Genomic DNA, 12,024 nt, shown 5'->3' with positions numbered 1-12,024 from the left:
AACAAGTGTTTCACACTTGCCCCCCTCACCTCTCTTTCCCACACTTGGTTGGCAGCCCAGCAGTGCATTGAGTTTAACACACATTTACCTGCAGTGAGCCGATATTTTCAGAGGATCAATGCTTAACAGCAGGACTCTGCTACAGTTCCTTTTAAAACTACTGTGTGAGTGGGATTCAGCCTTTGAAGTGATTTTTTTTTTTCCCCCAAGGTACTATAGCAGGAAAAAGAGAATCTGGGCATCCAGGTTCTTTCATAAGCAACGTGAAGGGCACACCCTTTGTAAATAAGAGACTTAATGTCAGTTGTCATTCCTCATGGGTATTTACTGCCAACAGCAGCATCATAATTCTGCCTGGTAAGGTAAAGCTAATTCCAGACTGTAGCCTTTGCAAAAATGATGGCAAAGGGAGCGGGATTTCAGGGAATATTTCAGTAAGTGAAGTACCTGGCACAACGGAGACTGGCAGCTCTATCTAGAGCACTTCATTTTCTTTCCTTTTCTTTTCTTGTTTTAATTTTTTTTCTTCTCCAGATTTGCCTTTCAGTTGTTTCTTTGGTTGCTGTGTTTATTTCAGCAGTGCCTGACGGAGGGATGGCGTACTAGCGTGCCTTAATATTGAACAATTTATGCTTGTTGTTAGTTATACATCATTTAGGGCTGTGATCATAAATTGTTCAATCACAAGGTTCAGTCAAAAGCAAGCATTCTTTACTGATGTCTTTTCCCAAGGGTGTTGAAAATTCGATTGTTCAAAGTGCAAATATGGTTTAGCAATCCCTTCCAAGAACCATTTATCAGAAATCCTAAGGAGGTAATATATAAAAGTGGGATAGGAAACCTGCACATTAAATGGGATTTACCAGCCAAAGCCTTTGGAACTGCTTTCCTGTGAATGACTGGAATGGAGCAGAACAAAGTCAATTACTGACTGTAATTAAGGAGTGGATGCATTTAAACTGTAGAGAGCAGTAGCAGTCTTCTTGAAACTGTCTGGTTACTCTGAAGATTAGTCTGAGGAAAGAAAGGAAAGGACTTGAACTAGATCTTAGAGAAAGTATATTTTAAATTAATTCCCTTCCCTCCATCCTCTGATCTGGTTTTACAGATTTGCTCATGAGCCACTGATAATATATGATTATCAAAATAACACCTTCAGACAAAGAAACTTTCAGCCTGCGTTTTGCTTTGCTCTCATTAGCAATGGAGTCTCTGTTTTGCATATCATACAGTGCAAATGTTTATGCAGCGGTCAACACTTGTGTTTTAATAAAGCCTGAATTTACTGAATGGAAGACTGAACGATGTTGTGGCCCTTTTTAAGCCTTCAAAACGCAGGGAATCTAATTATATATGTTGCTCTTACTTTGAAAATGTTATTCCCTTTTATAATTTTAATAACGAATTGTTTATATTGGGCGAGAGGCATTAGGCTGAATTGTTGCCTGTGTTTAGTCTAATTCCTATCTGCATGTATACATTAATCAATGGTGATATAATGCAATATATTTGGAGCCCAAACCTTGCCCTGGGAGCCAGGCACAGAGCTGGGGGTCAGCTCTTTCAGCTGCTCACCTTAAGTTGAATTTGGACTTTCGTTTTTTTGGTTTGGTTTGGGGTTTTATTTTTGCTTTGTTTTCTCTTTTCATAAAGGTAGCTGAGTGTGTGAGTGGTGATTAACACTATGGCTGGGGACTAATAAGCCAACTAAAGTTTCCCCAGTAACTAACGCTCCCATATACACTGGGAACAATGGGGTGGTTGAAGGTCCGCTCCTGACGGGTGCGGACGGGACGGGATGAACATCTGCAGCCGGGCAGCCTCCGAGCCCGCGCCGGGGGACCATTCCCACATTCTCTGCAGCGCTCTCACAGGATCTCTCCGCCGGAGCTGCTGTGCTGACGGGATTTTCCTTAATGCTGATGACTTTGGAAACCTTCCTTACAGGCATTTCCTCAATAAAGGGAGGGTTATAGAACAATTAATGAAACATTAGGCTGTTTTCCCTTTTTTCTTTCCCTGTTTTTCTTTTTTTTCTCTTTTCCCCTCTTTCCACCCCCCCCCCCCCCTTTTTTTTCCCCCTTTTCCTTTTTTTTCCCTTCACCTGTTAGTATTTCAGTTTTAAGAAAGCTGTGGGGAGGAGTACTCAAGCTGGTGAAGAATTGTTGTTTCTTTTATGCCTTAGTAAAGACTCTTGACATGGGACAGATGCAGCAAAACAGTAGCACCTCAGGTTGATGGATTTACATATATAAGCAGTGCCAGGTCTTAATGGTTTTGCTCTGCTTTTCTTCACACTTGGGTCAGAAAGAAATCTCTGTTGTCCACTGTGTGCAGCCATTCCCAAAAAAAAACTGAAAAGGTTTTGATTCTGAATGTCCCAGTGAGCATCCCAGACTTGCATTCCCTCAAAAGAAAGACAAACTAAGTGAACAGTTCCCAAGCGTGCATCCTGCCAAGTTTTGCACAAGCACCTCTTAACAACCAAAAATAAGAGAAAAGCTTTGGTTTCAGAGCTGATGGAAGCTGAGCTGGTTTGAAGTGTGGACAGGACAAGCTCCTGCTCCTTGTAAAACGTGCTGGAGATCCAACACTCCACTCATTTGTCTGCAAGCACGCAGAGCTGCTGTGCTCTGGGTCATGGTCTGTGGTGATGTGCAGCAGGGCTCTGCTCAACAATTCCAGGGCAAAGTACTCCACCGCTCCATGCCTCACTTTTGCCATCTGTAGAATGATCTTTACAACCTGCTGTGTGAAATATCTAGATGGATAGATGTTTTTAAAAGTGTTATTATCATGGTGGTTTAAAGTACAGACCAATGGAATATGCATGCATATTGCAGCCAGATATTGTCAGGCAGTGAAGCAGCATTATCAGGGGATTGAATATTCTTTGATAAATATTCCCAGTGAGTGGGTCAAAAATGTAAATCGACTTCTATTCAGACAAACTGGGGAATTTTTTTTTTTTCATGAGAAATGGGCTCCTAATTACCCTGCTGCAGCCACCTTTGATGGTTTGGGTTTGTTTCTTTTTTGTTTGAATGTGAAAAAGAGTGACATTATTGATTTCATCAAAATGCTTGGAAGTGGGCTCTGGGATCCCAGGTATCAATGTGTACATTCCAGAATGGAGGTAGCAGATAGAAAAAAAATAATTAATAATAACAGCAAACTAGGAGTGGAAAGTGAGAACACCAAGGATTAATCCTCAAATTGTATTCATTTCTTTCCAGGTCTCTTTGGTTCACATTTGGAGTGTGCCTCGCAGCACTAAGTTTCCTGGCTTTCCTTAACTTTTGTCACATTCCCATGATTTTTGCACTATTTGTGTTCCGTGGTTGCGTTGCTGAGACAATATCTTGTTTGTTGTGACATATTCAAAACAGTTTTCAGACAGAGGTTGCAAACTTCTCCGTAGCTCGGCACTCCAGGAGACAATTCTTGGTACAAAGGGAAGGCGTTTGGGGGGCATATGGGAGAGGCAAGAGAAGAAAAAGCCTCCGCCTGGTGCGCGCTTTACTTACCTGTGTGTGTCCATGTCCTCCCTAGGTCACCACAGTGTCGGGAAATGAGTTCCTCCTGCAGTCAGATATCGACTTTCTCATATTGGATTGGTTCCACGCTATCAAAAATGCAATTGACAGATTGGTATGTATCTGTTTTGGCTGTTACCTTTATTAATTAAGAAGTAGCAATTTCAACTTTGTTTGCTCAGGTATCTCTACAGGTTTTTTAGGCAGTCAGCAGCGAGCTAGACATGCCTTTCTCTGAAGGATATATATATATATATATATAAAAAAAAAAAGTATGCGAATCTACTCCAAAATGTCAGATAAACAAGGTTGTTGAACACCAAGGAAAAAAAAAAGGCATTTGATTCTTGCCTCCAAACAGAGCGCTACGTTTCCTTCTCTGAAATAACAAGGACATTGGTTTGCTGAGGGTTGTAAAAGCACACAAGCACTTAATAACTAATGAATTTTCTGCATTTTCTGTTTATGCAGCCTACAGTATATAATCTTCAATAGAACTATTAATACATTTGAGCCTTTTATGAATTTTTGTATTACTTATTCACAAGAATCACACTAGCAAATAATATTCCTTTGTAACTGATTGCTGTTATTCTCCCAGGAAGGCTGGGGGTTTTCTACTAAAAGTAAAGCAGGGCTGTGTTTTATTAAAACAGTTTTTAATTACCAAACAAGATTCAGCTGTAGCTTTTTCTTTCTTTTATTTCTTTCTTTTTTTTTTTTTGTTTTGCCACTCTCAGTACAAATTCCAAATGTCTTCCTCCTACCCCTGCTTGATCCAAGAACATATTCTTTTCAGAAGGCACCGACTTTCCTTCTTCAATGCAGAAGCTGGTGTGAGAAAAATATCCCCATTTCTTGCATTTTTCAGAGATTTTGCTGCAATGGAATTGGCAGAGCAGACTCTTTGAAAGGGTTAATATGAATGCAGCTACTGTTTCCTTAAAGAGCTGCAAACATTGTATTACCCTGAGGCTATAATCAGCCAAGGAAAGTTTGATCTGATGATGTATGTCTTCATATTGTGCATTTCATTGGGTGCGTGAGGATATTGATATCCCACTGAAGATTTTGGGGTGGAGTTTTCCGTGGAGACTCAGGACACTTTCTGAACATTATTTTTGCTTGATTTTCAGCTAAACAGCTACTAGCCTTGACTGGGTTTTTTAAGTGCAGCTAAGGTGATATTGTGGCATCAGCAGCTCTGAGTGTGCAGTGAAAGCAGAGCAGTGGCAGCTGGTGGGACGCAACCTGTAAATGGTTGCGGTACCCAAGAGCAGGGCTTGTCCCAACAGTGAAGGTTTGCCTTTGGTGTGTGAGCAGGAGAAGATGCCACCATGAAGCACTACTCAGTGACCACCTCATAGATGTCATTTATTGTAGTTTGAAAACTCTGAAGGAGTGTGTAAAGCCTTGATGGCTAAATCTCACCTGACCTGACATGTCTGGGAAGAGATGAGTGATTAGGCAAAATGTCACCTCCTGTTTTCTTTTATTCCTCTTCTTATCTCCATTAATGGTTCCTCAGTGTCACTTTGCTTGCTACTGATTTAGAGCAAGAGAAGTGTTTCTTTCCTAAGCTTAAAGCAGAAGAATTCAGCCCCAAGTGTGTAAGGATGTCTGAAACAGTTGTGTTTGCAAGAATATTTACTGTATCTAAAGCAGAAAGGCAATTTAAACACCCTTCCTCTTTGCAGGCACTTGGAAGTAGCCTGCAATGTGGAAATAATTTGGGTCTCTAAAGCCTGCAGAAGTAGGCCTTTTGTTTGCCTCACTTAAATAAGAATTTATCTCAGAAATTAAGATCAGTCTGTCAGGACCATAAAAGCTCTGCCATATGACAAATTCTTGCATTACACTTTCCTTAAATTATATACTCACTGCATCACTTGCTCTGTGTGTGTGTGTGTTTGCTCCTGATTCTCTGCTGCCATTCTCTAGTCTCTCACTTCGTTCTTACAAATAATTTTATTAAAAGCACACAGACCCATACATATATTTCTTCTTTTCCCAGTCAAAAGAACAGAGTTGTACATCGAAAAATTTGGAGTTCAAACTCAGAAGATCCTCCAGCATCGAATTACTGAATAGCTTAGACACTGAATCCAAAGAACCAAAGCCTGAACACAGAAAATCTTTAAGTAAGGCTTTTTTTCTTCTCTGAATTTCTTTTTTTTTTCCCTTTCCTTTTTTTAAGTAACTGTGCCATCACAGGGTAAGATAATTTTTATTACATACAGAATGTAAGGAAGATCACTGAGAATTTGAAAGCTGCATGTGTTCTGTGCTGATATACATAACTTGCATTTAAGTAAAGACAGTTACTAGCTCTAGACTTTTAAGGGGTGACATTCTCTCCTAAACAAAATAAATTTGTTTAGGAGCAGAGACATTTATTCAAGCCATTTATTTTTAAAAACCAGCGACATGAGTCCTATGTTAATGGTCTGTTGCAGTTGCTTTGTTTCCATTTTAGCAAAATACCTCAAATTGCCAGAGTAATTTTGTCTGTTGTGTATTTATACAGTGAATTGCTGAAGGACCTGACACATCCTCTCTAGCTGACAACCAGTGGTATATCTGTAATTGTAGAGAAGGTAAATTCCAGGGATTGAGGTTGATTTTTATCAGTGATTAGGAAAGAAAGTGATCTAAAACTATCAGGACTGTGCTTTGCTCCACTGAGATTTTGTGCCAAGATGCTCATGATACTTGTGCTTTCCAAGGAGAGGCAGGAGCTGGTGCTGGCCTTGAATCACTCACTCTCTGCATTATTACTATTTTTCTTTTCATTTCAACCTCTGTCTTAAATCTTTGTTTTGCTCCTTTGTTTGGCTGGAGATTCACATACTGCTTCTAATGTAAGCACCGTGACAGCTTTAGACTTGCATGCTGGTATGAGATGCCTAGAGGTACCCAAGTGCTGTGCAGGAATTTGCCTGCACACATTTGAGAGCAGGATCAAAGCCTTAAACACTAAGAAAAAAGCTGCATTAAAAAGACCCAACATAGCTATTTTCAATGATAATTGTCCACACAACCATAAATATATGCACACATGCATGCATGCATACAGACACAAATACAGAGATTCATTAAATAGTCTCTTTTTGCAGTCCAAAGGTTCTTGTTGTGGTTGTTGTTGTTTTTCTATTATCTTGGAGATTTGGATTTGATTTTTTTTTAAAAGATTTTTCTTTGTTATAAAATATAAAGTAGCTTGAATGGATCTTGTGAAATATTGCCCCAATCTCCTTGTGCTATGTATTATGTTGCGTTTCACAGAGGATGAAAAAAAAATCAGAGAATCTAGTAAGTTTGGAGGGCCTGATTCTGCTCTTATTGTAGCTGATAGCAAACTGTCTGAGCACTCAGGGAATTTTTATTTATTTATTTAGACTTCTCACATATCTTTAAATGATAATTTGTCAGACAAAACAGAAGAAGTGAATACAAGCAGTTACAGAGGCTTTGTCCATGTTTCTTTTCAAACCTTAAGAGAAATCCTGCACAGCCTCTTTTTTTTTTTTTTTTTTTTTTGGTTAAAGGCTGTTTAAAACTCTCACAAAAAAAAGTGAAAATTTCTGCTGTGAAGATCTCACCAAATCGAAGCCCACATGAAATACTGGAGATTGAATTGCTTCTGAAATATGTATTCAGAACTTTGTGGTGTGTGTGTGTTTTTTTTTTCTTCTTTTTGGCCCCTTGAGATCAAGCAATTATGTGGAATTAGGAAAAAAAATCATATTATTCACTTACTTATTAGTAGTCTAAGCACAAACTGTATTGTCAGTTTTCTGCCTTTGGCTTTCTGTGCCCTTAATGTTCACACAAGTATCGTAGCCAGAATTATCGGCAGCTAGAGCCAAAATTGCTTTAAAAAGGCATGAGAACTGGTAATGACACATTGTTAGCAGTTAACAGGTGGTCGTTTCATTGTCCAGTTTGACTGCAGAGCACAGAGAAGATATGTGCAATCTCTGCAAGTGTCTTTATAAAGTTCTCACAAACTTTAACAATTTCAGCGTTTTTACAGCCCTCTTACATTATTGACTCCTGCCAATGCCAAATACAGACAAAGGAGGTTTTTTTATTTTTCTTTTTAATAGATGGTTTAAAACTCCTCCAGTTTAACACAGCAGATGAGCAACTGATGTCTTAGCAGCCCACCCCCCCATCCTCACCCCCCCTTCACCCAAATAATCCTTAGTGAAATATTCAGGCAGTTCACTCTCATTGATATTTAACTTCTCTACGTTTGAAGGGCTGCAAAAAAATGTCCAGTTTTAGACTTGGTATTGCTTTGTCTCATGGGGTTTGGTTAGTAGCACAAGTTTGTAAGTGTCCGGTATATTCTAACCAAAGTGTTCCTCTTTATTTTAAAACTGGGGAGCCTGCCCCTAGAGTATTAGCAACAGGAATCTGGGTTTGGTATTTAATTATAATTGCTTCTGCTTACACTCTGAGGACAAATGGCAATTGTCAATTATGCCTTTTTTTTTTTTTTTTTTTTTTTTTTGAGCTGTAGACACTCATTTCATTGAAAATTGGGCTCAAACTGCCAGGCTCAATTTCCAGAGTTCACAGAGTGTCCATCTTTATGATCATGCAGCCTTTCAGTAGCTCCTCAACCACTTGATTGAAGTCGTGTTCTAATTGAAGTTTTCTTGAGCTAAGAAGAAACCCAGGATGGCCCTAGGGAATATCACCAAAATATGTAAAACTCTGATCCTGCTCTCAAATACATGGAAAAAAATTAATCTTCATTTTGTGATGCCAGCTATTTCTCTGATTTCATTTCTGCAGCTAATGTTGGGTCAGAAAGAACATGTTTTCACCCTAGCAGCCTCCCCCATTTGGAGCTGTATACATTTGGTGCAAGGAAACTTCTTTTTATGCAAATAAGTGTTGCTCTAAACCAATATTTTTTTAAAATTAGTGGCAGACTTCATAATTTCCAAGTAATTTAGTTATCATTCAGACTGTAGGTTCTTGTTGGTGTTTTTTTGTGTTGTGGGTTTTTGTTTTTTTTTTCTCCTCCTAAGATTGCCAAAAAACCCTCCTAATTAGTACCAATTATAATTGGGTCTGCTGGTAGGTGGTCTGCCATGTTAATTTTTATACTGCATGAAACCAGGCACCTGGGTTAGACTGAAAAGCTGTCTTAGATGTCCCAGGCATGATGTCTTGGATGATGTCTTAGGCTTAGATGCTTAGCTTGTCACAGAGCATGAGAGATAGGGAAAGGATCTGAGCACTCAGGGCTCCCAGAAATCATTCATCACTCCAAAATCCAAGAGGTCTTCTTGTGTGGATGGACTACAAAGCTGTCAGGACAGTCATGTTATGGGTAATGAAATCAGCTCCATGCTTTCCACTAGGTTTGATGTTGATTTTCCTATCCGTGGTCCCTTTGGGGTTTGCCTTTTGGCCGTCACCTGGGACTCTTGTCACTCAGGGGTGACCTCTTGTGGAAGAGCCTTCTCTGGAATCGCTATCGATTGTCGGAGGGGATCAATTGCCTTTCTCCTCCCCCTTTTTCTAGATGGAAACAAACGGCATTGCAGTAGGGAGAGTGCCCTTTGGCTACTGTATCAATCTGGGGGCTGCTCTTGTCAAAATGCACAATCACAAGCTTGATAATGCAATCCATTCCCCAAGCACTAGATGTCCAACCTGTTCTCCATCATTTCCTTATGGCGTCACATTTACCCAGTTCATCACACTCTTATTAATATTTTAGGGTTTCCTTGAAAGTGATGGAATTCTATTTTTATTACAAAGGCAACAAGAATAAATACTAATTGTTGTCAGTTATTTCCTTATGTAGTGAGAACAGTAATTTGTTCCTCAGATTTAGGTTGCCAAAGCAAAATAATTAAATATTGTAGAGGTTTAAAAAAAAAAATCTGTGATAGTAGATAAATGCAATTTGATCTCCTTGTTTGCCACATAAAAGCTGGAGCTGCCTGAATTGATAAGATTGAATTGAGTTATTTTTCTTTTTATTGTTTCTGCTTGCATATTTCCTTATCTTCAAGAACACTTTACTCTCAAACCCATTGAGTGGTTAGTCATGCAGCCTCACGATGTATCCTGAAAAATCTCCTCCATGGTTGACTTCTAGCTTGAGGTGCCAACATCTAGAGCATCAACACCTAAAAATAAATACATAGAAAAGGAAATTCTTGACGGGCTGTGCAGTATTGTTGCTATTCATGATCACTTTAGTGCTTCAATAGGAGTAGATGTGGATCCAGGCACTATTGTGCCAGACAAAATATGACACTCAAGCAAGACAGTTTCAGCTCTCAGCCTGAGTAAGGACAAGTTGCAACAGGTGGAAAAAGTAGACAAAAGCAGGGGGTAGAAGGAAAAGTTGGCAGCAGAGCTGACATGTCATGCATATTAAACAGCAAGCTTAGGATTCCTTTCCTCTCTTCGTTAGGATCAGGGGTTTAGCCCCTGCTCCCTGGCCATCAGCCAACTCAAATAATGATATTTTGCTTACCTAAATTCCTCTTTCTACAGGGAGAGATGAGTGTTTTAGTCCTAAAGGCTGTTGCATCTCTTTGGGACATTGCATTTCCCTGAAGAATGACTACAGGGCAGTGTCTGGGAATATGCCTCCTATTAGCTTTTTAATCAAGAGAAAAATAATAGCAGCACCTGGATCATAATTTTGATTTGTCTTCAGAGGTCTTTGCTGCAAAGTCATCTGGGCTCTGGAATCTGCTTTGGTTTCTTAAAAGATACAGTTGAAGTCAAGCACCCTATCCGTAGGATTTAGCCAAGGGATCTGTGTGTGCTTTAATATTGCCCAAAGCTGCTTTTCTCCTGTCACCCACTTCTCCTTTCTCCAGAAAGCTGCAGTTTGCAAATTGAAGCATGGCCTGGAATATTCCTCAAAACATCCAGAAACATCTCTGAATGCAGTTTGTTAGATAATTAAGACTATACAATGTGTGTGGGGAAAACAAACCCAGCAGCTAAACCCATTTTAGTCTCAGTGGACATGACAGAAGACTTGGAGAATTCAGTGGAGCTTTAACCCTTTCCATCTCTGTCTGGTGCTTGTTCCTTCCCTGGTTGATGCTGCTTCCAAGGGCTTGCTCGAGGGTTTATAGTTTGTCCCTGCACACAACTGGATGTTTCTGTGCAATCCCTACCTTCCTGAGGTTATTGTTGTCTGCAGAGGGAAGGGATGATTTTCCAGGGCACTAACACATGTCTTTGAATGGCTTTGGCTGGGAAAAAAGAAAAGCAGAAACTTATTCTGTTGAAAGCACAGCTTAGAGATCCTAGAAAATTGTAGGCAGTGCTGAGACAAGAGCCAGTGTGATTTTTGTCTCTTCCTTTCTTGCACGTGAAGGGGTTGGTAGTTTGGGAGACTTTATCTTTGGATATAGGATGAGGTTTTCTGGCTCACCCAAACATATTGAGGGCCGGATTTTGCAGAGTCCTCCACTCACATAGGGTTACCTCTGTGATAAGGGCACTAATTAGAGCAGCAGGAGTGGGAAATCACTCCATTTCTTTGTTAGCTTTGATGAGGTCTGATTTCTTTCCCTTTCCCAGCCTGTTTATTTTAGTTAGATGCGAAGTTCAAAGCCAAATGGATGCTATTTAGGGAATATTACTACATTACAACGTTAGCATTATGTATAGGTCAGTTTTATGACTTTTAATAAAACCAAGAAATATAAAGCAGTAATGTGTATTAGTGCAGCATTACCAATGACAGCAATTAAAGCAGGGAGCAAAATGAAAACTGTATGCAAATATGCAGTTTCCTACTGCAGTGTTAATTTTGTCACTCTGCAGCTCGTGCGTTTGTGGCATTTATTTTTATTGCATCGACAGGAATGCAGTCGACTTCAGATACTGAAAAGAGCCCACAAAAATTAAATGCAACATGCTGTTAATGGAGGGTGGCAACATTCATTTGCTCTACAGGGACTAAACTTGGGGGTTTTGACAGATTTTTTGCTCTCGTGTTTCTCTGCAACATTTACTCTAGGTATGCTCTTAGAGTTTAGGAAAACACTGATTCAGCACCAAAGAAATCATAATATTGGCATTTTGGAAACAAAGCATGCCAAACCCAGAAACAAATGGTGTCACTTCCACTGATAATAGGAGATTATGTTGCACCCAAAATCGTGACTGGCTGTAACTAGTTTCCCTCCCGAATAATGAGTTAGTCCTTTATGTAAATATCCTCTTTCCATCAATTATAATATAATGTTCCCTTAATTCTTTGTTTTATTTCTGCTTCACTTTCCAAAGTCCTCACAGAGTTTACTATTTGGGTTGAAAAAGCATATTTTTAAATTGGGCATAACCAACTTCCATATAAACATTTGGCAGGGAAATCAGTGCATGTTCACTTAATTCATTTTTATTGAACCAAGTCCAGACTTTTTAGTCAGGAAAAAGTTAGATATTAATCACATCTGAGCAGGATCATTAAATTTTCCTTTACCTA

The 12,024-nt window shown here is 39.4% G+C and overlaps 1 protein-coding gene across 1 annotated transcript in view; it reads left to right on the top strand.

The window, feature by feature from the left end:
* The window catches only part of ARHGAP15 (Rho GTPase activating protein 15), a 362,484-nt gene that overhangs the window by 173,469 nt on the left and 176,991 nt on the right, over nt 1-12,024 (top strand). Inside the window, exons 6-7 of the mRNA XM_054381341.1 lie at nt 3,553-3,651; nt 5,551-5,677. Coding sequence (XP_054237316.1) covers nt 3,553-3,651; nt 5,551-5,677 — 226 coding nt within the window. The remainder of the gene's footprint in view (nt 1-3,552; nt 3,652-5,550; nt 5,678-12,024) is intronic.

The sequence above is a fragment of the Indicator indicator genome, chromosome 5 (assembly GCF_027791375.1).
Source record: "Indicator indicator isolate 239-I01 chromosome 5, UM_Iind_1.1, whole genome shotgun sequence".
Classification (NCBI taxonomy): Eukaryota; Metazoa; Chordata; class Aves; order Piciformes; family Indicatoridae; genus Indicator; species Indicator indicator.
Note: the sequence above shows the minus strand (reverse complement) of the source record. Positions and strands in the feature narration are given on the sequence as shown.